The following is a 25,869-nucleotide window of genomic DNA, read 5'->3' as shown; positions in this document are numbered from 1 at the left end:
TGGAGCATAGGTGTTGAATACATACATAATAAGTGGATGGATGAATGCATAGAACCAGGTGGGCTGGCCAGGACTACCTTTCTTAATATTCTTGCTATTAGTTATTATTTTTATAATGCAAAAAAAAACAAACAAAATTATAACACTTTATCAAAAACATTTATAGTGCTTATAAAATATGAGTATTTCAAAGAGCAAAATATGTTTTATAGATTATTTAGTTTCTCTAAAAATCAGTGTTTAGTCTCCCACCTAAAGGCTGCAGTGAAACATTGCCATTGCCCTAGAAGGTTCTACCTGCTCCAGTTTATAATCAGCTATTAGAGTAAAAATGCTAAAGAGCCTCTTAATGACATTATATTCAACTGAACTCTAATAGCCTTAAATTGGCTTTCAGTTTCTCCATATAAGCCATTTATTTAGCTGTTTGGTTCCATTACCCGACCTCCTCCTTGAGCCCCCTTTTAGCCACATAACTCACAAGGATCTGCCAAGACCATTCCTTATGCCCTAACTCAGGCCTTCGCTCTCCACCCTAGGAGGTGATATGGCTTAATTTTCAATTTTGTTTTTTACATATATCAGACAGTTTTTCATTCTCTATAAGTTAAAACACAAGTTTAAATGATTAAACAAGGTGTTGTCTTCAGAGCCATGTCCATTACTGAGTAAATTTTATCTAAATACGAGAAGTCATGTGAAAATCATAATGCCTGCATTTTTATCATCTTGGTTGATGATTTATCTGTAGTGGCAAACAACTGAGCAGACAAGAATGGTTTTCTAACTCCTGTTTGTCCTTGAGAGGAAGCAACATTTTCCTTCGAATAAGGAATGCAAAAAATAAGCATGAATGGATTGCAGAAATGCTGCATGAGAGAATTTAGTGGCCAGCTAGTATCACATCAACAAGAAAAACACAAATCTCCAAGCAGGGCAAGAAGAAAGTGGATAGATTTGAAAGCTTCGTGATCTGACTTCACACAGGCCCAACTGGAATATCCCCATATTGCAGACCAGAAATCCAAGAACCAAGGAGGTTGACTTCCCCAATGTCAGGCATTTTGTAAGGGACTGAGAAGGGACTAGCACCCATGATGTGTACAACAGCAATTTTTTTTCCCCATGGAAAGCAATGCAGCAAGGCTGACTGCTGCTACTGACACAGGGATAACCAAAGAAGAAGGATTCTGACTATAAAGGAGCACATTCCTTTCAGCTTGAAATGGAGTAACTTTAGCTATTTATTCTGGAGTCCCTTCCTTTGCTGCCTGCAGGCATGTTTCAAGTGTCAATTGTTAAGCAGTCTGTGGTCAAGATTATTTATTTTTCTAGTGTCAACCACATGCTTTTATTCCTGAGACCTCACACAGATTGTGTTTAACGCCATATTAGTCGTACTCTTTCCTCATTCAGCTGTTGGGATTCCCAAATAAATCACCCTGATGTCAAAGTCTCAGTTGATTCTGAACTCTTACTTATAAAATTCACGTTAGGTAACAGGAACAGAAATGTACTTATATAACTTCTGACCAGGGATTTTTCGAGCAGTGACAATTTTGAAAGTGTGGAAAGTTTAAGCACAAAGTCACATCTCATTTTTTTCTCTTCCTATGATGGATATTATCTTGTTTTTCAATCAAGAAACATATCTTCACAACTTAGGAAAACAATCTATATAAAATATTCTAATTTTCTCTCACATAGAAAATTGTGTTCCTCTCTTCTCCCTCAAGCAGATTCTCATTACACATCTTTAAAGAATATGTCCTAAAAATTTAAGCATCTAAAAATATTCACTTGTCCAGATATTTAAACATTTTCACAGAAAGTACTACTTAATAAAACAAAATATATATATCTATAGATTTTGCAGTATTCACGTCATGTTTGAGTCCTGTTGTTACCACATTCTAGCTGTGTGAGCTTGAGCAAGTTATTTAACCTCTCAGCTTAATTTTGTTTGTATCCAGCAAATAAAAAATAATTACCTCCTAAGACTGTTGTAAGCACAAAGGCAGTATAACAAAGATTCTAGAGATCCTGATATGACTTGCAGAGGCAGACACTCAGTATGCAGTTATTATATATTATACTATCAATATGGCATTAACTATGATGTTAATTGGTATATGCTCTTATATAAGATGAGCATTACAATCAAAATGATTACTTTTGATTAGAAACTCTGGAAGCAGTTATCAGTCTCAGCTTATGTCTCCACACATTTTTTGATGACCATCCATACTCCTTCCCCCCCAGACTCCAGGCTTCTCACTGAGGTTTACAGATGAGCAATACATGATTCCTGCCTTTGGGGAGCTCTCCTAATGGGGGAGAGGGATGTGTGGGTGGGTCCTTTGATATAGCATGGAAAGTGCGATGTGAGAAGTGTGAGAAGGCAGGACTTGCAGACAGCTGTCAAAGGGAAGTAGATTATATGCCAGAACAGGAAGACATGAACTCCGACCCTGGGACTCTTAGATAATGTTTTTTTTTTGAAACTGCAATAGCCACTCAGTTACCTTGAGACCATTATCATCCATAACATTGTGAAATACTGCAGCCAGTTAGTAAGATGCCAGAATCTGTTAGAGTAAAAAATGCTTTAAAGATCTTAACAGGAGGGGGGAGACTTTCTGCTCAATAATCTTTTTTCTTTAATCTAATATCTTGAGATTATATTTAAAAGACACAGGTTATGCAGGTGAATCCTTGTTTAGTAATAATATTTTTTGTATTACAAAAGTATTACATGAGTACTAAACAGAAATACATCAACTAAGTGGTTATAGTCTGATCATCTCCCTCACCAAAGCCACACCTCTCTTTAGAGGTCCGTTTAGATCGATGTGGGTCTTTCCATACATATGGTCACACACACACACACATTTTTTTTTTTTATTTTGATTAGAGGTAATTATTACTAGAAGGAAGTGGCAACCAGCACATGTTCTAGAGGCATGCTGTCTGACTTCCTTCCCTCCGACTGGCTGCTGATCTTGAACTTCTGGACCTCAGTTTTCTCATCTGTAAAATGGGGATGATAATAGTACCTAACTCAAAGTGTTGTTAAGAAGATTAAGTGAGTTTATATATATTATATGTTATTATATATATATACATATAAAGTGCTTAGGATTGTTCAGGCACACCAAAAATACTTGGTTATTTTTATTACATGATTATATACATATTATCTTATGATATACTTATTTCCCATAACAATATATCATGAAAAACTTTTCATGTCAATACATATAAACCCTGCTCATTCTTTTAGTGGCTATATAGTATTACATAGTGCGGCTATATTTAATAATGGACATTTAGGTTGTTTTCAGATCTTTTTTCTAATTACACAGATGCTGTAATAAATATTCTTTTTCACGTATGCAGGATGCCATTTATTTGCCTAGTCTCTATCATTACATTCAGATTCAGATGAAACAAAATATATAATACAATTAGAAAGTGTCTGCATTCTGTAATGACAATAATAACATTTATTGAGAGCCTGTGGCATGCCAAGCACTGCTCTGAGCATTTTACATATATTCTCTTATTCAGTCTTTGTAACAAACTCTTGAGGCAGGTCCTGTCATTATCCCTAATTTTACAGATGAAGGACTGGGACACAGACATTTTAGGTAACTTGCCCGAGGCCACACTGCTAAAAAGTGTGGGATGGAAACCAGGCAGTCTTACAGAGAAAACTATTTAATTGTGAAAAGATACCCACGGTGGAATTCACTGTGCCATAGCCTATAATGCCTGGCTATCAATCGTGAGAGTTTCTAACAGGTGTATACCATGTCCCTACTAGAAAGCACCTGATGACATGGGCCTTACCCAGAAATGAGACTCCTTAAGTCTCTGATGGAAAATAAGCCTTTTTTAAGGTTCCTTCTAACTGCACTTTCTACATAAATATGTCAAGCTTTTTTATTAACTTACCGAGAACTCAACCATTTATTTTTATTCCTCATTTTTTTCTTTACACAAAAGGCGAACATTTATTATTAACAATAGAGAAAAATAAAAAGACAATGGCACACACAATTAGTATAGTATACTATGTAGCATAGTACAGGAATGGAATTCACAAAATGTATTCTTTTTTTAAATTTCATTTTCGGTGTGTTAATTTCACTTATTAACTGAGTATACAGTTCATTCCTCTATAAATGAACATGTTTTTATTTGATTAAACAAATTATGTCAGTGGAAAGAAATTTATTTTACTCACATCAAAGAATTTGGCTACTTTCCATCGGTGATTCACTCTGAAAAGTTGTTTATCTGGAACTTTTGACTTTGCTTTTGTCTTTTAAAATAGATATAAATGTTACCATCGATATAAAATAATTGGGTATTTTCATCTCCTCCAAAAAGAAGGATCTGCAGGTAGTGAATTGAGCACATTAATAAATAGATATTCTTACCCGGATCATTTTAAAGAAATATATCACACAAGAGTAGTGGGCAAGGAAGCAAATGGAATTGAGGAGAATGGTGTGAATCAGAGAAATTGGCTGGCAGTGGCGCAGTGAATGATTAGATGAATATCCTTGACAGTTACACAGCTGCCCAGTTGACCAAGCTGGATATCGCCTAATCGTCCACTCTGATGTTGTCCTCCACATGCAATTGATCACAAAGCATTGTCACTATTTCTGAAGCTCTTCTCAAATCTGTATTCTCAATCTTCCCACTCCCATTGCCCTAGCTTAAGACCTCACTAGCTGCTGCCCTGGATTGCACTTTCCTCTTAACGATTCCCCACCTTCCAGTTACTCCTGCTTGCCTCAGTGCACCCTGCTGCTAGACTTTTCTTTTTGCACCCCAAACTGTGATGGTGTCACTTCCTGCTTGAAAAATCGGCACTGACTCCCCTTTTCTGTAGTTCTCAGCATAGAATGCAAGGAGAACAGCCTGGCTCCACCTTAACTTCCTTCCTTGCCTTTTGCCACCCCCAAACCCCCCACCCCCACCCCTCTGGAGTTCCCTGTGCTCCAGCCACAGCACTTACACCAACCCACGTGGTCAGCACATCTTTCCTCCTCATCCTTCCACCTGAGATGCTCTTCCCTTCACTGCTGCCAATCCTGCTCAGGGTGCAAGGACCAGCTCACATTATTTCTTCTCCAGGTTACTGGCCAGTGCCAGCCTTGCATCATGGGAACCTCTGTGCGACAGCAGCTGTCACCTGGTGCAATTGCTGTGCTCCCAGTGCCTTCCCAGACTAGCTGCTGAAGGGCAGCAACCAACTCTCAGACTCCAGTAGGCATGAGGGTCCCCTGAGACAGTTTAAAATCTTAGACTCCCAGAAATTTACATTTTGTTGATTTGAGGTGGTGCTTTCCTAGAAGGCAGGGAGCTCAACAATATTTGTTGAATAAAGAAAACTCATGAGGCCTCTTCACATGCTACTGGATGGTAGAAAATTTTGATGACTGTGACATTTAAATTTTATTTTAAACTTGTGTTGACCTTCAAAAACATAAGGTCAGAGTTTTAGAGTGAAACTAGATTGACAGTAGAATCTTTGATAACATTATCTTGCTGGAGAAAGGCTAACTAACCATGTATTATTCTCAATTGAAATCTTGGGAAGGTTCAGTTCTTAAATTATGAGCATTCTAGACATGTACTGACTTTTCTTTATTCTCTCTGAGAAAATTATAGTTGGCAAGAAAAAGAAATGTCAAAACATGCCTTTAAAATGATATATACTTTTAAACTTTCACTTTATGTATACATTTGAACTTCAATTTTTCAACATGCTTTTTAAAGACTAGATATGAGGTCACTCTTAGGAATGTACATCATTTACGCATTAAAGTATTTTGGAAAGAAAAGTGGGGAAAAGTCCACTTATATTTTTTTTATTTTTATTTATTTTATTTTGTCAATATACAATGTGGTTGATTATCGTGGCCCATTACCCAAACCTCCCTCCCCCCTCCCTCTCCCCTCTCCCTCCCAACAATGTCCTTTCTGTTTGCTTGTCGTATCAACTTCAGGAAATTGTAATTGATATGTCTTCTTCCCTCGACCAGCCCAGGTTGTTTGTGTATTTATTTATCTATTTTTAGCTCCCACAAATAAGTGAGAAAATGTGATATTTCTCTTTCTGTGCCTGACTCGTTTCACTTAATATAATTCTCTCTAGGTCCATCCATGTTGTTGCAAATGGCAGTATTTCATTCGTTTTTATAGCAGAGTCGTATTCCATTGTGTAGATGTACCACAGTTTCTGTATCCACTCACCTGATGATGGACATTTGGGCTCTTTCCAACTCTTAGCTATTGTAAATAGTGCTGCGATGAACATTGGAGAACAGGTATACCTTCGACTTGATGATTTCCATTCCTCTGGGTATATTCCCAACAGTGGGATAGCTGGGTCGTATGGTAGATCTATCTGCAATTGTTTGAGGAACCTCCATACCATTTTCCATAGAGGCTGCACCATTTTGCAGTCCCACAAACAATGTATGAGAGTTCCTTTTCCTCCGAAACCTCACCAGCATTTATCCTTTAGAGTCTTTTGGATATTAGCCATCCTAACTGGGGTGAGATGGTATCTCAGTGTGATTTTGATTTGCATTTCCCAGATGCTGAGTGATGTTGAGCATTTTTTCATATGTCTGTTGGCCATTTGTATATCTTCCTTTGAGAAATGCCTATTTAGCTCTTTTGCCCATTTTTTAATTGGGTTACTTGTTTTTTTGTTGTCAAGTTGTTTCAGTTCCTTGTATATTCTGGATATTAATCCTTTGTCAGATGTATATTTTGCAAATATTTTCTCCCACTCTGTTGGTTGTCTTTTAACTCTGTTAATTGTTTCTTTTGCTGTGCAGAAGCTTTTTAGTTTGATATAATCCCATTTGTTTATTTTTCCTTTGGTTGCCCATGCTTTTGGGGTCATATTCATGAAGTCTGTGCCCAGTTCTACTTCTTGAAGTGTTTGTCCTATGTTTTCTTTAAGAAGTTTTACTGTTTCAGGGTGTATATTTAATTCTTTAATCCATTTTGAGTTGATTTTCGTATATGGTGAGAGGTATGGGTCTAACTTCATTCTTCTTCATATGGATATCCAGTTATCTCAGCACCATATGCTGAAGAGGCAGTCTCTTCCCCAGTATATAGGCTTGGTGCCTTTGTCAAAGATCAGATGGCTGTAAGTGTGTGGGTTGATTTCTGGATTCTCTATTCATCTTGAATGGGGAAAAGCTGAAAGCTTTTCCTTTAAGAACAGGAACTAGACAAGGATGCCCACTCTCACCACTCCTATTCAACATAGTGTTGGAAGTACTAGCTGGAGCAATCAGAGAAGAGAAGGAAATAAAGGGCATTCAGATTGAAAAAGATGAAGTCAAACTGTCCCTATTTGCAGATGACATGATCCTATATATCGAACAGCCTAAAGCCTCTACAAAAAAACTCTTGAAGTTGATAAATGATTTCAGCAAAGTAGCAGGATACAAAATCAACACACAAAAAACAGTAGCATTTCTATTCTCCAATATTGAACATGCAGAAAGAGAAATCAAGAAGGATTGCCCATTTACAATAGCCACCAAAAATATACTTAGGAATTGAGTTAACCAAGGATGTGAAAAATCTTTATAATGAGAACTACCAACCACTGCTGAGAGAAATTAAAGAGGACATAAAAAGATGGAAAGATATCCCATGTACTTGGATTGGAAAAATCAACATTGTGAAAATGTCCATACTACCCAAAGTAATATACAAATTCAGTGCAATCCTCATCAAAATTCCAATGACATTTTTCTCAGAAATGGAAAAAACTATCCAGACATTTATATGGAATAACAAAAGAACACACATAGCCAAAGCAACTCTGAGCAAAAAAAAATAAAGCTGGATGTATAACACTACCTGACTTTAAACTATACTACAAAGCTATAGTAACCAAAGCAACATGGTACTGGCATAAAAACAGACACACTGATCAATGGAATAGAAAAGTCCACTTTTAAAAAAATGTTACATATGGGAGGCAGTTCACTGGGGATCTTTTTCCCTTCTTTTTTTTTTTTTTTTTTCCTATTTACAAAAGTTATAGATACCACTTAAAAAAAAGTTAAATATTTAAGTGTAGCAAATGAATATAGATAAGAAATGGTAGCAAATGTGTATCAAAGAAGATGACACTTCCACATAATTTCATTTGCAGGAATTAACCAATTAGCAGTTTGACATATATTCTTTCTTATTTTTCTATGCATCAATAATGTATGCATACATTTTAACAAAATGGATTCATTTTGTGCATGCCAGTCTATAAGTATTAAAAATTTGGTTACAGAAAAGTGCAAAGATAATACAGCATAGTGTTTCTTTATGTAAAATAAGCAATGTTACCATTTTTCACAGTTGTTTCAGATCTGTAAAAGGTATCAAACACTACACGAAAATGTCTCTACTAGTATCTTTCAACTGCCATAGGCCCCAAGAGCAGCAACAATCATAAGTTGGATAAATATCTATTTCAATTTGGTTTTTTATAAAAAAAAAAAAACATTTTTTTTTTTTAGATTTAGTCATTTTGATGCATTTAGATGATTTTTAATTATCCATTCCCCTACTGATGAACGTTGGATTTCCCCTTGTTTTGTAAGTAAAAATAAATAATGTTGCATTAAACTTACTTGTAAATGTTTTTGAATATATAAATGCAGAACTTCTGCGGGGTATGTACCTGAAGGTGGAATATCTAGGTCATACTGGATGTATAATTTCAGTTTTACCAGATATTTCAAAATCCCTCTGAAATGATTGAATCCATTTATGTTCCCTTCAGCAGCATCTGAGAATGTGTTGATCCATATTGTTGAACTATTTAGGTTTTGCCAATCTTTTGAATACTAAATATTATTTCATTGGTGTTTTAATTTTCATTTCCGTGAGTACTAAAAAAAATATTTACATATAAAACTACAAGTTTTTCTTCTGAGTCTTGTATATCTATGTAATTTTCCAATTTTTTCATTTGCTATTGGACTTTTTAGTATAGGTTTATGGAAGTTTTCATTTATTTTGATACTAGTGCTTTGAAGGGGCAGGAACATACATACATACATTAGAAAAAACTTATTTTTTTTTTATATATTCTTACTAAATTGTTCTGCCTCCTCTATTATTTTCTGGAAGTTTTACAATAAAAAAAACCACTATAATTGTAGATTAATCAATGTTTTCCTGTAATTCTGTCAATTTTTGATTTATATATCTTAATACACGTTCAAGAGTATTATATAATTTTTGTGCACTGGCCTCTCGTATTATGGAGAATTCCTCCTTACTAATGATTTTTCTTTAAATTATATTTGGATTTTTAAATCGCTAAGCCACCTTGCTTTTATTTCTCCTGGCCGAATATATACTTTTTATATGCTTGAACTTTTTACATTTTCCTGTAGTTTTGTTTTACAGCTGTCTCTTGTAAGTGGCGTGCACTTTTGTTATTTACAGTTATTCTCATTATGGACACATTTGGGCTTTTTATTTGGTTTTCTGCATACAGACTTTTTCTTTTTTTCTCCTCTCCTTCCTAGCTTCTTGTTATCTTCAGAAAGTTTTCCTTGTTCTTTGTTATTTTTGATTCTCTGCTGGTTTCTGTCCTTTTTTGGTAGCAACCCTTATCGTTTTGACAAAGATATTTTACTATCTGTCTGACAAAGTTTGCTCTTGAACAAGATGAGAACATTAAAATAGTTTACCTCCTCACTAAGTTCCTCTATTTTTAGCCTCCTTTAGCAATAAATTGAAAAATATCAATTATGATTATTAGTTATGCTTTTAGTTAATAGTTATTTAGGTTTACCAGCATATTTTATTCATGTGCTCCAGGTAGATTCTTGTATCCACAGTCCTTTGAATTTACTTTTGTTGTGCTTTTAGTAATTTTTCAAAGTGCATCTGTAGGCAGATGAAACCTCTTTATCTTTGATGCCTGAAAAATCTATATTTTGCCCTCACTCTTGAATTACACAGTTTGAATTAAACTGTGAACTAAAACAGTGTGGTTTCCTCTAACCCCCTCAAGAGGTGACTCACTTTCTGCAGCTCTAGAGACCAGCAGAACTACACACCGTAGGTTGCACTTACCACTAGGATGTTCTGCTCCTTTTTAGTCCACAGAGATGTTCGTCTTGTATTGAGTATAGTCCTCTCTTTCCTTGTTGAGTATATTAATGAAAAAGGGGAAAATCTTCAAAGCTACCAAAAAGAAATGACAGATTACCTTTAATTTTTAATCTATAATTGCTGCTAACGAAGCCAAGTGAACAGTGCTAGACTCACAGAGCTGCCTTAAACATCGATATCTCAACTAGTTTTTTTAGCTAGAGGAAAAAATATATATCTACTCCATAGCCTGGTAGTCTATTTTATAAAAGAACTGTAACTTAACAATCTGCTTCTGATGGACTTTGGGCTTGTTTCCAATATACCCTAATACAAATGAATGAAGTACAATAAACACTCTTGTATGGATAGTTGTACAATTATGTTAGCATCTCTATATGACAAATCTCCATATACAGCAAATCCTTGAATAACATGGTTTTGAACTGCATGGATCCACTTACACATGGGTTTATTTCAATAAATATATTGGAAAAGTTTTGGTTAGGTGTGTCATGAATACAAAAGTAATATATGCATTTTCGACTACACAGAGGGGTCAGTGCCCCTAATCCCCATGTTGTTCAGGGGTCAACCATATTGAATTACTAGGTAAAAATCTTGTTCATTTAAATCTTGTGATAACCTTTTATATTTATAATTCCTTTCTTGCCTTCGTAGTAGTTGAGGGTGTAGGCTTTATCTAGATTTAAATTCTAGCTGCACTGTTTCTCCAATGTGCAACTTCATATAATAACCATCTACCATGATAATCAAAAGGAACAAAATTGCCCCAAGAGGTTCAGCCATTCATTTATTCAGCCAATATTTACAAAACACACCACACTTGCCCGATATCACAGTATGTTCCAATTGTGTTCCAGGCACATTTTAAACTACTGTGCTTGAGAAACTCAGGTTCGAACCCAGGCTAAATAACCTCCTTAAGCTCTAGCACCACTATATATGCCTATCCAAGAGGGTGTTTTCTTAAGCAAAATATTTATTTTTTTAATCATTAACATTCTTTAAAACATAATTGATTGTACACATTTATGGGGTACAGACTTGACTATTGGTATGTATGTACAATATGTGATGATCAAAACAAGATAATTGCATATTCATCGCTGTAAAACATAATCATTCTTTTTGTCCATTAACCAATTTCTCCCTAACTATCCTCCCCCTCCCCCTTTCTCACTTCTGGTAATAACAGTTTGGTTCTTTCCTTCTGAAAGTTCTACACATTATTGTGATTGTTGTTTCTTTCTTTCTCTTTCTTTCTTTCCTTCTTTTCTTTCTTTTTTAGCTCACACTTATGAGTGAGGACATGCAGTATTTCTCCTTCTGTGCTTGACTTATTTCATTTGGCATAATTTTCTCCAAGCTCATTCATGTTGATACAGATGGCAAAATTTCATTATTTCTTATGGCTGAGTAATATTGCATTGTGTATATATACCTCATTTTCCTTATCCAGTCATCCATCAATGTATATTTAGGTTGGTTCCATATCTTGGCTACTGTACATAGAGCTGTGATAAACATTGGAGTGCAGGTATCCCTTTGACATGATGATTTCCATTCCTTGGGATATATCCTCAGGAGTGAGACTGCTGTATCATATGGCAGTCCTACCTGTAGTTGCTTGAGAAACATCCATACTGTTTTTGCATAATGGCTGTACTAATTTACAGTCCCACCAATAATATAGGAGGGTTTCCCTTTCTCTGCATCCTCACCAGCATTTGTTATTCTCTGCCTTTTTGATAACAGCCAGTTTAACTGGGGTGATATGACATCTCAGTGTGGTTTTGATTGGCATTTCCCTGATGATTAGTGATACTGAGCATTTTTTCATGTACCTGTTGGCCATTTGTAAGTCTTCCTTTAAGAGATGTCTATTCAGCTCATTTTTTAATCAGATTATTTGTTTTGTTTTGTTTTTACTGTTAAGTTGTTTGAGTTCCCTACATATTCTGGATATTAATCCCTTGTAGATGCATAGTTTGCAAATATTTTCTCCCATTCTGTAGGTTGTCTTTTCACTCTGTTGATTGTTTCCTTTGCTGAAGCTTTTCAGTTCGATATAATCCCATTTATTTTTCCTTTTGTTAGCTGTGCTCTTGGATTCTTATTCATAAAGTCTTTTCCCAGTCCTACATCCTTAAGTGTTCCCCCTATGTCTTCTTCTAGGACTTTTATAGTTTCAGATCTTATATTTAAGTCTAATACATTTTGAGTTGATTTTGGTATTTGGTGGGAGGTACAGGTCTAGTTTCATTCTTTTGCATATAGATGTCTTAATTTCCTCAGCACCATTTATTGAAGAGGCTGTCCTTTCCTCAATTCATGTTCTTGGTGCCTTGGTAGAAGATCAATTGGCTCTAATCAACATGGATTGATTTCTGGATTCTCTATTCTGTTCCATTGGTCCATGTGTCTGTTTTTATGCCAATACCATACTGTTTTGGCTACTATAGCTTTGTAGTATAATTTGAAGACAGGAAGTGTATTGCCACTGGCTTCATTTGTTTATTTTTTGCTCAGGATTGCTTTGGCTATTTGGTGTCTTTTGTTGTTCCATATGAATGTTAGGATTGCTTTTTCCATTTCTGTGAAGAATGTCATTGGTGTTTTCATAGGAATTGCATTGATTGCTTTGGGTAGTATGGACATTTTCACAGTGTTAATTCTTCCAGACCATGAAAGTGGAATATCTTTCCATCTTTTTGTGTCCCCTTTAACTTTTTTCAGTTGTGGTTTGTAGTTCTCATTGTAGAGCTCTTTTGCCTACTTGGTTAAATTTATTCCTACATATTTTATCTCTTTGGTAGCTATAGTAAATGGGCTTGCTTTCTTGATTTCTTTTTCTGCTAGTTTGTTATTTGAGTATAAAAATGCTACTGACTTTTGTATATTGATTTTGTATCCTGCAACTTTACTGAATTTGTTTACCATCTCTAGAATTTTTTGGTAGAGTCTTTAGATTTTCTCTATGTAAGATCATGTCATCTGTGAACAGGGACAGTTTGACTTCGTCTTTTCCATTTGGCTGTCTTTTTTTTTTTTCTTTTGCCTGATTGATATGGCTACTGCTTCCAATACTATGTTAAATAGGAGTGATGAGAGTGGGCATACTGTTCCCATTCTTAAAGGGAAAGCTTTCAGCTTTTCTGCATTCAGGATGATGTGGGTATTGGGTTTGTCATATATGGCTTTTATTGTGTTGAGATACTTTCTTTCTATGCCTAGTTTGTTGAGAGACTTTATCACGAAGTGATGATGAATTTTGCCAAATGATTTTTGTGCATCTATTAAGATGATATATGTTTTTTGTCCTTGATTTTGTTGATGTGGTATATTGATTTGCATTTGTTGAATCGTCCCTGCATCCCTGGGATAAACCCCACTTGATCATGAATTATAATCTTTTTAATGTGCTGTTATATTCTGTTTGCTAATACTGCATTGAGGACTCTTGCATCTATGTTCACCAAGGATATTTTGCTGTAATGGTTTTGTTTTGTTTTTGTATCTTTGTCTAGTTTTTGGTTATTAGGGTGATACTAGCCTCATAGAATGAGTTCGGGAGAATGGCCTCTGTTTTCATTTTTTGGAATAGTTTGAAAAGGATTGGTATTCTTCTTTAAAGATTTAGTAGAATTCAGCAATAAAGCCATCCAGTCCTGGGCTTTCCTTTGTTGGGAGGCTGCTGATTAGTGCTTCAATCTCATTGCTTGTTATTGATCTGTTTAGGTTTTCTATTTCTTCTTGGTTCTGTCTTGGTGGTTTCTATGTGTTTAGAAATTTATGTTTCCTCCAGCTTTTCAAAATTGTTGGAGTAAAGTTGTTCATAATAGTGTCTAATAATTGCTTATATTTCCATAGTGTCAGTTGTAATGTCTCCTTTTTCTTTTCTGATTTTTGTTATTTGGGTCTTCTCTCTTCTTTTTTTGAGTTAGCCTAGCTAATGGTATGTCTGTTTTGTCTATCTTTGCAAAAACACAACTTTTTGTTTAATTGATCTTTTGTACTTTTTTTTTGTCTCTATTTCATTTAATTCTGCTCTGATATTAATTACTCCTCTCCATATACTAATTTTAAGTATACATTGTTCTTTTTTTTTGTCATTTTTCAAGGTGTAATGTTAGGTTGTTTATTTGGAGACTTTCTATTTTTTTCATGTAGGAATTTATTGCAACAAACTCCTTCTTAGTACTGCTTTTGTAGTATCCCACAGGTTTTGGTATGATACATCTTTATTTTCATTAGTTCAAGAAATTTTTTGATTTATCATTTAACTTCTTCTTTGACCCATAGGTCATTCAGAGCATGTTGTTTAATTTCCATGTACTTACATAGTTTTCAATGTTTGGCTTTTGCTTGTTACCAATTTCTAGTTTTAATTCAGTGTGGTCTGAAAAAATACTTGAAATGGTTTCAGTTTTTTAAAATTTGTTAAGTCTTGATTTGTGACCTAACCTATGGTCTATCCTGGAGAATGTTCCATGTGCTGATGAGAACAATGTATATTGTGTACTCATTGGAGGTAATGTTCTAGATGTCTACCAAGTCCAATTGGTCTAAAGTGTAGTTTAAATTCTGTGTTTCTCTGTTGATTTTGTTGCTTAGATGATCTACCTAATGTTGAAAAAGGGGTATTGTAGTCCCTGACTATTATTGTACTGGAGCTTGTCTCTCTCTTTAGGTCTAATTGTGTTTGCTTTATCCAGGTGCTCCAATTTGGTGCATAGGTACTTATGATTGTTATGTCCTTTTGCTGGATAGATCCATTTATCATTATATGATGACCCACTTTGTGTCTTTTCATAGCTTTTGGCTTAAAGTCTATTTTATCCAATATATGAATAGCTACTTCTGCTCGGTTTTGATTCCCATTTGCATATTATATCTTTTTCCATCCCTTTGCTATTAGTCTGTGTGAAGCTTTAGTGGTGCGTTGAGTTTCTTGTAGGCAGCATAGAGTTGGGTCTTGTTTTTTAATCTGTTTAGCCAAGACTTTGCGTTTTGAGTTGGAAATACAATCCATTTTAGGGTTGTTATTCAAAAGTATTGTCTTACTCCTAGCACTGTCTTGATTTTTGTATGGTTGTTTTAAATGTCTTTTTTTTTTTTTTTTTGTATCTTTCCCTGTCGTTTGTATTCAGTGTGTGTCATTATTTTTTAAGTGGTGAGATACAGTTTCTTTCTGTTTCTCGAGTGCTTATCTGCTGTGCAAGTGGGTTTTGTTCTATCTCATATATACATGATGGTGATCATTTTTTGGATTCCTGATTCAGGACTCCCTTGAGGATTTCTGGTAGGGTTGGCCATGTGGTGGTAAATTTCCACAGTTTTTGTTTGTCTGGAACGTACACTATATCCCCTTCATTTCTGAAGTATAGCCTTTCTGGGTATTGTATTCTTGGCTGGCAGTTTTTTTGTTTCAACACTTTGAATATATCATCCATTCTTTCCTGGCCTGTAAGGTTTCTGCTGAGAAATCTGCTGTTAGTCTGATGGGGGCTCCTTTATAAGTGACTTGACACTTTTCTCTTGCTGCTTTTAGTATTTTCAGTCTTTAATTTTTGCCAGTTTGACTATAATATGTCTCAGAGAGGACTTTTAGATTGAATCTGGCTGGGGATCTTTGAGCTTGTTGGATGTGGAAGTCCATATCTCTCCCAATACCTGGGAAGATTTCTGCTATTTCATTGGACAAGTTTTCAATGCCTTTTCCTTTCTCTTCCCCTTCTTGAGCACCCATAATTCAGGTGTTTGTACACATAAGGTTGTCTGACTGCTCTTGTAGGTTTTCTTCATTTTTGAAATTTTTTTTTCTTTTTTTTTTTTTGGTCCATGTGGGTCATTTTACAAAGCCTGTCTTCAAGTTAAAAATTCTTTCTTCTGCTTGCTCTAGCTTGTTACTTAAGCTCTCAGTTGTATTTTTTTACTTCATGGAATGAATCTTTCAGTTCCAGAAGTTCAGCTGTGTTCTTTTTTAAGGTATTTATCTCTTTATAAATTTCTTCCTGTATATTCTTGATTTTTTTTTTCTTTTCATTGTATCATCTATCTAAGTTTTCTTGTATCTCATTAATTTTCCTTAAGATTGTTTCTCAGAATTGCTTTATAGTCATTTCATAGGTTTGCTGTTGTTTGGGTTCTGGTACTGGAGAATTTTTGGATTCTTTTGTAGGTGTAATATTTTCTTGTTTTTTCATATTTCTAGTATCCCCATATTGGTGTATGGGCATCTGGTGAGCTCTTGCCTCTTCTAATACTCAGAAGTGACTTTTGAGGTGAGAGACTCTGCCTGTAGATGTGTTTTATATTAACCATTGGATAAGCTGTTTTAGTTTTGTTCTGGGTAGACACAATAGGGTACTCTCTGTGAGGTTACTTTGACCATATTCAACATCAGAGTTGTATGCAAGACCTCCTTGGTCTAGGTGTTGGAGCAGTCGGTAGTTCCTTGTTAAGGTGAGTAATGCTAGGTTGGATCATGGAAGTTGTGGGCAAGATCTCAGGTTACTGGGAAAAGTATATGGATGCCCTGTTGCTCCTTGGCTGTCATGAGTGACTCTGGGCGGACTCAGTGGTACCCCAGCCAGTGATCCGTGATTCTGATAGGTGCTCTGGAGTGATCTGAAGGACTTCAGCTTAAATGGATGACCCTTGGCAGGGATTCTGGGGGTCAGGAATATGATCTTACTCTTCATTAGGGGGATAATAGGGTGCTCAGCAGCTCCTCAGCTAGAGGGGGTGACTCAGTGGTGTCCTGGGGCTCTGGGATGAGCCCTTTACCCCAAGGGGAGATGTTGATATACTCTGTAGCTTCACTGTTGTAGTGGACAACACTGAATGGGGTCACTGGATTTGTGTATGGGACTCTGTATTCTCAAGAGGGACAATGAGATGGTCTGCAATACCACTGTTGAAGTGGGATACTCTGGGTGAAATGTTACCAGTTTGGGTTAGGACCCTTTACCTCCACAGGGATGCTGGAACCCTCTATATCTGTTCAGCCAAAGTATCCACTCTGGGCGAAGCTGCTGTGGTTGTGGACAAGCCCCTGTGACCCTAAAAACATTATTATAACAGTCTGGATCTCCTCAGCTGGGGTGGGCTTCCCAAACAGGATCACTGGCAATGTGGGTGGGCTGCTGTTCCCCCAAGAGAGATAACCCCTTGCTGGGTCATGCAGCCCTGGGTGGGCTCATTGGTGCTGCAGGTGTGTGTCTGTGCCTGAGAGTCATATGAGTCCTCTACTATCTCTTTGTGACAGCATGAAATGCAAGGGCTCCTCACCAATAAAGGTGGGGTTGCCAGCAATGGCTAGATGCTCCAATTAGGCAGTTTCCCAATTAGAAAACTGTGTGCACCAACCCCCTCCATCCTGAGGGTGGCACACTCACTGTACTGGGTTGCCTGTTCCCAGGGCACAGGATGCCATGTGGCTGCAGGTGTGGGCAACCCATTGCAATGATGCAGCCACAGGGGAGTGAGACCTCTGCAGCAGCCAGAGTTATATGGTCTCAGGTGTTAGGGATAATCTCAAATCTGCAACCACTGCAGAAGTCTGAGGCCTGGGGTGTAATGGTGGTTTAGTGTGTGACCTACCCCAGGTCAAATCAGTCATGTGTGCCGCCAGGAGTTTCCAATACCAAGTGTCTGGCCACAGAGGCTGCCCCCGAGATTGATGTGTGGGTTCTCCTTCCCCTTCTCATGGCTATAAGTATTGTATGTGTGTCCCACCAACATAGGTGGGGTCAGTGGCCATGGCACTGGGCCTGAATAAGGTGCCTTCTGGGTCTGCAGGGAGCATTCGCCAACCCCCTCCATCCTGAGGGTGGCATCCTCACTGCACTGAACTGTCTGTTCCCAGGGTGCAGAACCTAAGCCAAAGGCCCATTCTGGTCCCAAGTTTTCCGCAGCAGTCTGGGACCCAAGATATGGGGGCATGTGTCCTTCCCAAGCCAATCTAGCCACTTGTGCCCGCAGCAGTTCCAGACACTGAGTGCTTGGCTACAGGGGCAGAGCAGACTGTCCCATGGGATGGGTCACAGGTCCCCCACCTTCCCCCAGTCAGAAACTATGGAGTAGGGAATGGGGTGGTGTTGGATGAGAATTTTTTGTTCTCTTTGTAACTACCTTGAGTTTCTGCACTCACCAACGTCTCTGATACTCCTTTGATTTGTTCCTACTCCCTCCTTTTGTTTTTCTCATCCAGGTGTAGCTGTGCATTCAATTTATTCTCCATCCTGTGGAAGAAACAAGAAACGTCTCCTTCTAGTCTGTCATCTTGCCTCCTCATCTATTTTTATTTTCTAAATTTACACATTGTAAGCATGCATATTTATGGGGTAAAATTTGACGTTTTGAAACTTACATAAATTGAACAATGATCAAATCAAGGTATTTAGCACATCCATGACTTCATGCATTATCATATCTTTGTGGTTAGAATATTCAAAGGCCTCTCTTCCAGCTAATTCAATATATGAAACCTTACCATTAACTGCTGTCACCCTACAGTGCAATAGAACACCAGAACTTATTCCTTCTATTTAATTGTAACTTTGTACCTGTTGACCCACATCTCCATAAATCTCCTTTCTCCTACCCAGTTTTTGGTGACCACTGTTCTGCTCTCTGCTTCTATGATTTTTTTTTTTAATTTTACATATGACTGAAATCATGCAGTATTTGTTATTTTGTGCCTGGCTTATTTCACTTAATATGATGTCCTCCTCATCCATGTTGCCACGAATAACAGAAATTCATTCTTTTCTGTGGCTGAATAGTATTCCATTTTATATATATATACCACATTTTCTTTATCCATTCATTCATTTTTGGACATTTGGGTTGATTCCTTATCTTGGCTATTGTGAATAATGCTGCAATAAACATGGTAGTGCAGATATCTCTTTGACATGATGATTTTTATTTCCTTTGGATATGTACCATCAGTGGGATTCCTGGATCATATGGTAGTTCTATTTTTAATTTTTAGAAGAACCTGCATACTGTTTTCTGTAGTGTTTGTATTAATTTACAATGCCACCAACAGTATGCAAGTGTTCCCTTTTCTGTACATCCTCACCAACACTTGTTTCTTTGTTTTTTTGATAATAGCCATTCTAACTGGAGTGATATCTCATTGTGATTTTGATTTGCATTTCCTTGATGATTAGTGATGTTGAGCATTTTTTCATGTACCTGTTGGCCATTTATATGCCTTCTTTCAAGAACTGTCTATTAATGTCTTGTGGGCAAATCTCTTAATTTCCGTAATCTTTGACTTCCGTATCTGTAAAAACAGGATTAATGTAGTAATACCTTAGAGACTGGTTGTGAGGATGAAATAAGATATTGAATTTAAAATAACTAGTATTGTATATAACTGTACTAGTCAGGGCTCTCCAGAGAGATAGAATCCATAGGATACATATACAAATATATGAGAGGGGATTTATTAGGAAATTGGCTCATGCAACTGTGAAGGCTGAGGAGTCCCATGATAGGCCACCCGCAGGTCCACATGTTACTCTCTCTTGGAAACACCCTCATAGACACACCCCAAAAAATTGTTTTACCAGCTTTCTAGATTATTCTTTAATCTAATCCAGTTGACACTTAGAATTAGCCATCATACTGACAATTAAGTTATCATTGCTAAAGACATTTGAAATGAGCTAAGACAATATGCAGATTGCTAATGCCAAGTTGGTTGCCTGTAAAGGGTTTTAAAAATACTAGTGTCATGCCTCTGTCGAGGAGGGGGTATTGGGAAGTCTCTATATCTTCTGCTCAATTTTGCCATGAACTTAAAACTGCACTAAAAAATAAAGTCTATTATAAAACAAACAAACACTAGTGCCAGGAGGTGCCTGATGGGATTTTGATTCCATAGGTTGGAGGTGAGGCCCTAGCATCTGTATTTTAAATCTCCTTGGATAATTCTCATGTACATCCAACTTGGGAACCACTGGAGACAAACTATTTAAAAAGAAACAAAAGCCCATTCTCCTTGATTTCATTGTGAGTCACTGCCCTTTCTCTTGTGGACTTCTTCCACATTCAAAGGGCAGCTTCACAATGTCACTTGACTCCTGAGGCTTGTTAACTGCCACTGCCTGATGCTAACAGTCTTTTCTTCTAACTTACCTGCCACAAAGACAGACCTATTTATTCATTTGTTGTAGCAAATAAATAATCCTACTTTACATGATGTTAATTCATTCTACACATATTGATTGAGCACCTACTGCCAGGCATTGATTAAGCTAATTGCTGGGGGAACACCAGTGAATAAAGGAATTCCTCCCCTTCCAGAGCTCAGAGAGTGGGGGCACGAGCATGCAATGAGAGTAGCAGGTGAGTGAGGCTTTGATAGGGAAGGCAGGGTGCTTCCCACAGAAGTGACATCTCAACAGAAGCTTGAACGATGAGCAGAGCAGGAATTGTCCTGATGAGGAGGAGGGGAGGAGTGTGCAAAGCAGAGGCAGTGCTATAGCAAAGGCTGCGAGTAGAATATTAAAGACATTGGTGACACCGGATCATTGAGTAGAAAATGGGCTAACATTAGCTTTAGAGGGCAAATCGAGGCCAGATTTTTCAGTGTTTTATAAACCATGTTGAGGAGTTTGTGAACAGTCCTACAAGCAAAGAGAAACACTTAAAGGCTTTCAGCAAAGGGATTACCATAATGAGAGCTGCTTTTGGGGATGGTCACTTTGCTTACAAACTTGGTTAACTGGTTGTTGGGGGAATTCAAATGACAGGTGGTGCTGGCCACATCTACAGTAGTGGCAGTGAGACAGAGAGAAACCAGGGGATGGGACAAGGTGGTGCCTCCATAGACTCTGTTTTGGAGAAGTTTAGCTTGAGGTGCCTGTGGGAAGTAGGTTGAGCAGACTGAGTTTTCAAAGCTCAAAAGAGAGATCTGAGCTGGAAACAATTTGGGGAAGTTCCTGTGTATTATTTTCAGCACTGAACCAAAAGACAGCATAAAAGCATTTATTTCCTTCAGTTCTAAGCAAACATGTTAGTTACATCTACAAAGCTTACTTGACTGATGGTTTATGTACATATGAGTAAATAAGATTTGGCTCCAGATAGCAATTACTACTGGCACCTCTGCCTTTCATCTCACGAGACACAATGTAATTGTAAACATCAATCTAGACACCAAAAGAAGTTCAGTTTTTCCCTATGGGAAAAAATACTTCAATTATTTTCTCTTTGTCTTTGCTGCAGGTGTGTGTGCTGTATAGCTTGCCAAGCCTCCTGTTCTACGTTTCTAGGAAGCAAATATGATCCTATCTGTGCTGTGTGCAGTGAAAGTATCCCCAGCCTTGAAAAGCATATTAATGTTTGATGAGTTAAAATAGACTCTTCTGTAGTCAATGCCTTGGTCTGTGCCCTTTACTTAAAAGTGTTAACACCACAAAGTGTAGAGAGTAGAGTTTGGCTTCACTTATGAATTTCACACTCTTTCACTGGGCCAATTTAAAACCTCCCTCAAACTACTCACACACAATTTAGACATAACTTATCTTTCCTCTGCAGCGGGAGTAAACGTGCATTCTGGAATGTCATCTGAGGGTGGGGGAGTGAGGAAGAATAGCTGTGTTATGGCATTTTGTGGGTCTAGGCTGCAGGATGTGTGGCTCTATTTGATCATCCCCTCATTCTAGATAATAATATCAGCCACTGACTGTTTCCTGCATTAAGTCTGTGAACTTAAATATAGTACAGGGCACAATGTATATTTAAGAGCTGAATTACCGAATTAAATAGGCTTTTTCTAATTTCCTTTGAGTTGTAATATGGGTATTTCTGTAATTGATCTACAAAGACCTTCTGTTCAGTTAATTTTTAAAAGGTAACCAAGTTCCTAAGCAAAAAAAAAAAAAAAAGTTACCAAGGAGAGAGGTGAGTTAAAAATTTACTCATAAATAGTAATAGTTTGCTAGAACAAGTAATCATTCCGGATTTTGCATAAGTATCCTTCAAACATTGGCAGTCTTCATGATTTTCTTCATTTCACTTGCTTCGTACCCATTAAAATGTTCCAGGAACATCTTGCCATTTTTCTCAAGAAAATGAGTGACATCTATAACTCAACTCAGTGCTTGAAGGACCTTTAACTCATTCGTATTACATAAAGTTTTGTCCCAATGGTAACAATTATAAAAAATATTCAAATTTTAGAGATTTTGAAAAGATATTGAGAAATCAAAATAAAAATTATCATTACTCTTTTCAATTCTCATTTATTTAAACTGAAAGATACAAAGATGCTGATATCCAGCTATTTATTTTTATTCATGGCACAAGAAACTAGGTAGTTAACAAGTTTTCTTTTTTTTTTTTATTGTAGAAACTATTGAATTGTGTTTTAATTCATAATAGTTAACCATTCAAACTTTAACTGTAATGATTGCAATTGATTACTTGACCATTTTTCCAGTCATCATGGGTGGAACAGGGAGGGAAACAGATCATATAAATAACTTAGATCTACTGATAATCTTTTAAGGAAGTAGTTAATTAACTTTTCTAACTCCTATTAGCTGCTTTATAAAAACTGAGGGATTTAGGATTAAAACCCTGTTTCCATTCCCCTTCTTTCCGCTGGAGGTAACAATGTACTATACAATAAGCAATATGGTAATACCGTTTCCATTATTCACATAACTTTTATTAATGGCATCATTACATGTGCCATGCTGTCCTCACCTCTCCCTCTCTCTCTCTCTCTCTCTCTCTTTCTCTTTGACATGCTCACACTCACATGCACATGCATGTAAAGCACACATATTTATGTATAGTAACTACTATCATTACTTTTCATTCTGAATAGCAACTTAGGTAAAAATTTTTAGTGTAGTACATAGAACTCCCATTTATTTTCTTATATGAACTACACATTAAGCTGTAAAGCAAAAACACTTGTTCTATAGTTTTCAGAATGAATCTGGACACACACGTAAAACATAATTTTGCCTCTGATGTGTAGCTTATTTGGTGTTTAACAGTTGTATTCACAAGATTTCATTCTGTTCCATTTCTAGCATGTATCTGTGAAGAGCAGGGAGATGAGAAGACAGGAGGTGTCATTACTAATTAGGAGGCCCTCCCTTACTGCATTTCACAGCTCTCTCCTGTAACTCAGAACCCTAATTTGTGTAATGATATGGTTTGCTGGGAATGTGAAGAGACTTGGAGAGATCACTTGTTGGATGCAGCTGAGGCAGCCTCCATGATAATTATAAAAGCCTTTTAAAAGATATACAGATGTGCTGGGTTTGGCCATCTGGTCAGAATACCCATTTTTAGGGCTGTCCTCACCTTTGCCCCCTACTTACTTGTGAGAAATGTAAGGAATGTATTGGCTGGTAGCTGAGGTCTGCTTTGACTGAGGTGAGTAAGATAACACCTTTGTCTGCTCACATACACTCACATACCCCAGCACCTTCCAAGTTGAAAAGATGTGAAGGAGGGGAACTCTGCTGCAGGCAGATTCATCACCCCCTGAACCGAAATATGCATAATTTCCAAGGTTGGTTTTGTATCATTCAAGAGTTCAGGAGAGCTATGTATGCTTAGAAACAAGAAAACAAACTTCCAGTTTTAATAAAGATAACTAGTTTGGGGGCAGGAAAATAAAGAATGTGTACTCAACTTGAGCAGTGTGCAAGATAAATTTCTTTGGGCTCTCTAAATGGCTTTCTGAGCCATTGTTGTAGAGTTTTGCCTGATTTTGCTTGTGAATTCAATTAGATGCTCTGAAACATGACATCATCTCTTTAATGGCCTTGTGTTTTAAGGAACAGTGGTGTGAATTGCATGTCCTTTTAGATTCAGGCCTTTTAAATCTTGTAAAACCAGAGACACAACCAGAATATCTCCAAAGGGCTGTTCACCTTATGTGTATACGTTCAATTAATTAATCTTTGTTAATGATTGTTTATAAAATATGCTCACAGTGGGTAGAGCAGATACTCTATCTACTGTGTTTGCAACTTTCTGTAAACCTATATACATTTTTAAATAAGCTCTTTTTTTAAAAAAAAGTGAGTTCACAGATTACCCCTCAGTTTTTTCCATTAGTCAGCTGTCTGCCATACCTCAGACTTCTAATAGCTATGTCATGAGGTAAACTGTTGGTCACAGGTAGAATCAGAGAGGAAACAATGATTAGATCCATGCAAATTTATCACTAATACAGGAGAAAAATGCAAAGCCCCCAAAGACTGTACCCTAGTTTTGTGACCCAAGTTGCATCATTTTCATATGTATTTAGGATAAATGTTAACCTCTTGTTACAAGATTATTTATTTAGTGGAACCACAGTTGGTATGGAGCATCCCCAAAACTCTACTGGTAACCTAAAATCAGGCCCTAGTCTCCCCAAAGTCTTTAGGACTGATAATCATATATATTCATTCTAGTAAGCCAATAGGTTTAACCCTAGTAGTTATAACAGACCAAAATACACTGGATTAAACCCAAATCTAATGGACTAGAAGATAGCGTAATGCAAATAGCTGTATCTTTGTTCTAGAGTGGAAACTTGGTAGGAGATAATAAAATGAGTGGTCAGGCCAAACTTTAAAAAATTTAGCCTTATGTGGTTAGTTTTATTTGGTTCCATTTTTCTAGCTAAGTTCCCAGGAGGTACATTGAGAAGCCATTTATAATCCCATATATGGGGACAAACTAATTCTCATGCCTTACGATGAGAATATTCCATTAGACACTTTACCATATGTATTTTTGTTTTTAAGCAGTGGTATTTTTACTTGAAAACTATATAAATTGACAGATTAAAGAGATGTTATCTCACTAAAAGGAAAAAAAAATGATATAAGGAAATCCATAAGATAAAGCTAACTCCTCTTTGGAATCATGTCAATAGAGTTTGATGTGAGAAAATAAAAATAACAGAAATGTTTTCTGCTTCATTCTTAACAGAACCCGTCTTCTACTTTGGTGACGTCAAGTACTGTGTCGACGAGAGTGCCGGCTACGTGGAGGTGCAGGTGTGGAGAACGGGCACTGACCTGTCCAGGTCTTCTAGTGTCATGGTGAGATCTCGGAAAACAGATCCTCCCTCTGCAGAAGGTGAGCAGTTTCCTGCATCAGCTCTTTTGGTTGTTCTGCAATTTTCAGCTCCCATGACACAAAATGCTTTAAAACTGGAATGCTTCACTCCTATTCAAGCAGTCTGGCTAATGATTTTTTTTCTGAAATTATTAGTGTAGTAGATAAATCTTGGCTTCATACACTACTGTGGGAAAGTACATTTAAGGGCCATGAATTAGAAGCTAGGTAACAAATGTAAGACTCAAAAACTAAATTCTAATGCCTATGTTTGCATGATTTGGTTCTCCACTCTTGGTAAGTCTAATATTGTTCAAAGTTATAACATATAAAACAAGAATAATTATGATGACCACCCTCTCGGAAATGTAATGACATTTGAGTATCATGCAGATAGCCATCTTCAACTGTCTTCCTCCTCATTTTAATCAAGTGACCCCATAAATACTTCAGATCCAAAAGGCTTTTCCCACACTTCATTATACAAACTATCCTAGCTAGCGCATGCCTGCCTTTTCTTCTAAGATCTACATCTCCAGAAACTTGACTATAAAGTTTAAAGTAAGTATAGGACTCAAAAAAAAT

The 25,869-nt window shown here is 36.8% G+C and overlaps 1 protein-coding gene across 1 annotated transcript in view; it reads left to right on the top strand.

The window, feature by feature from the left end:
• The window catches only part of FREM2 (FRAS1 related extracellular matrix 2), a 186,520-nt gene that overhangs the window by 119,902 nt on the left and 40,749 nt on the right, over positions 1 to 25,869 (top strand). Inside the window, exon 7 of the mRNA XM_063101477.1 lies at positions 25,156 to 25,305. Coding sequence (XP_062957547.1) covers positions 25,156 to 25,305 — 150 coding nt within the window. The remainder of the gene's footprint in view (positions 1 to 25,155; positions 25,306 to 25,869) is intronic.

The sequence above is a fragment of the Cynocephalus volans genome, chromosome 7 (genome assembly GCF_027409185.1).
Source record: "Cynocephalus volans isolate mCynVol1 chromosome 7, mCynVol1.pri, whole genome shotgun sequence".
Classification (NCBI taxonomy): domain Eukaryota; kingdom Metazoa; phylum Chordata; class Mammalia; order Dermoptera; family Cynocephalidae; genus Cynocephalus; species Cynocephalus volans.
Note: the sequence above shows the minus strand (reverse complement) of the source record. Positions and strands in the feature narration are given on the sequence as shown.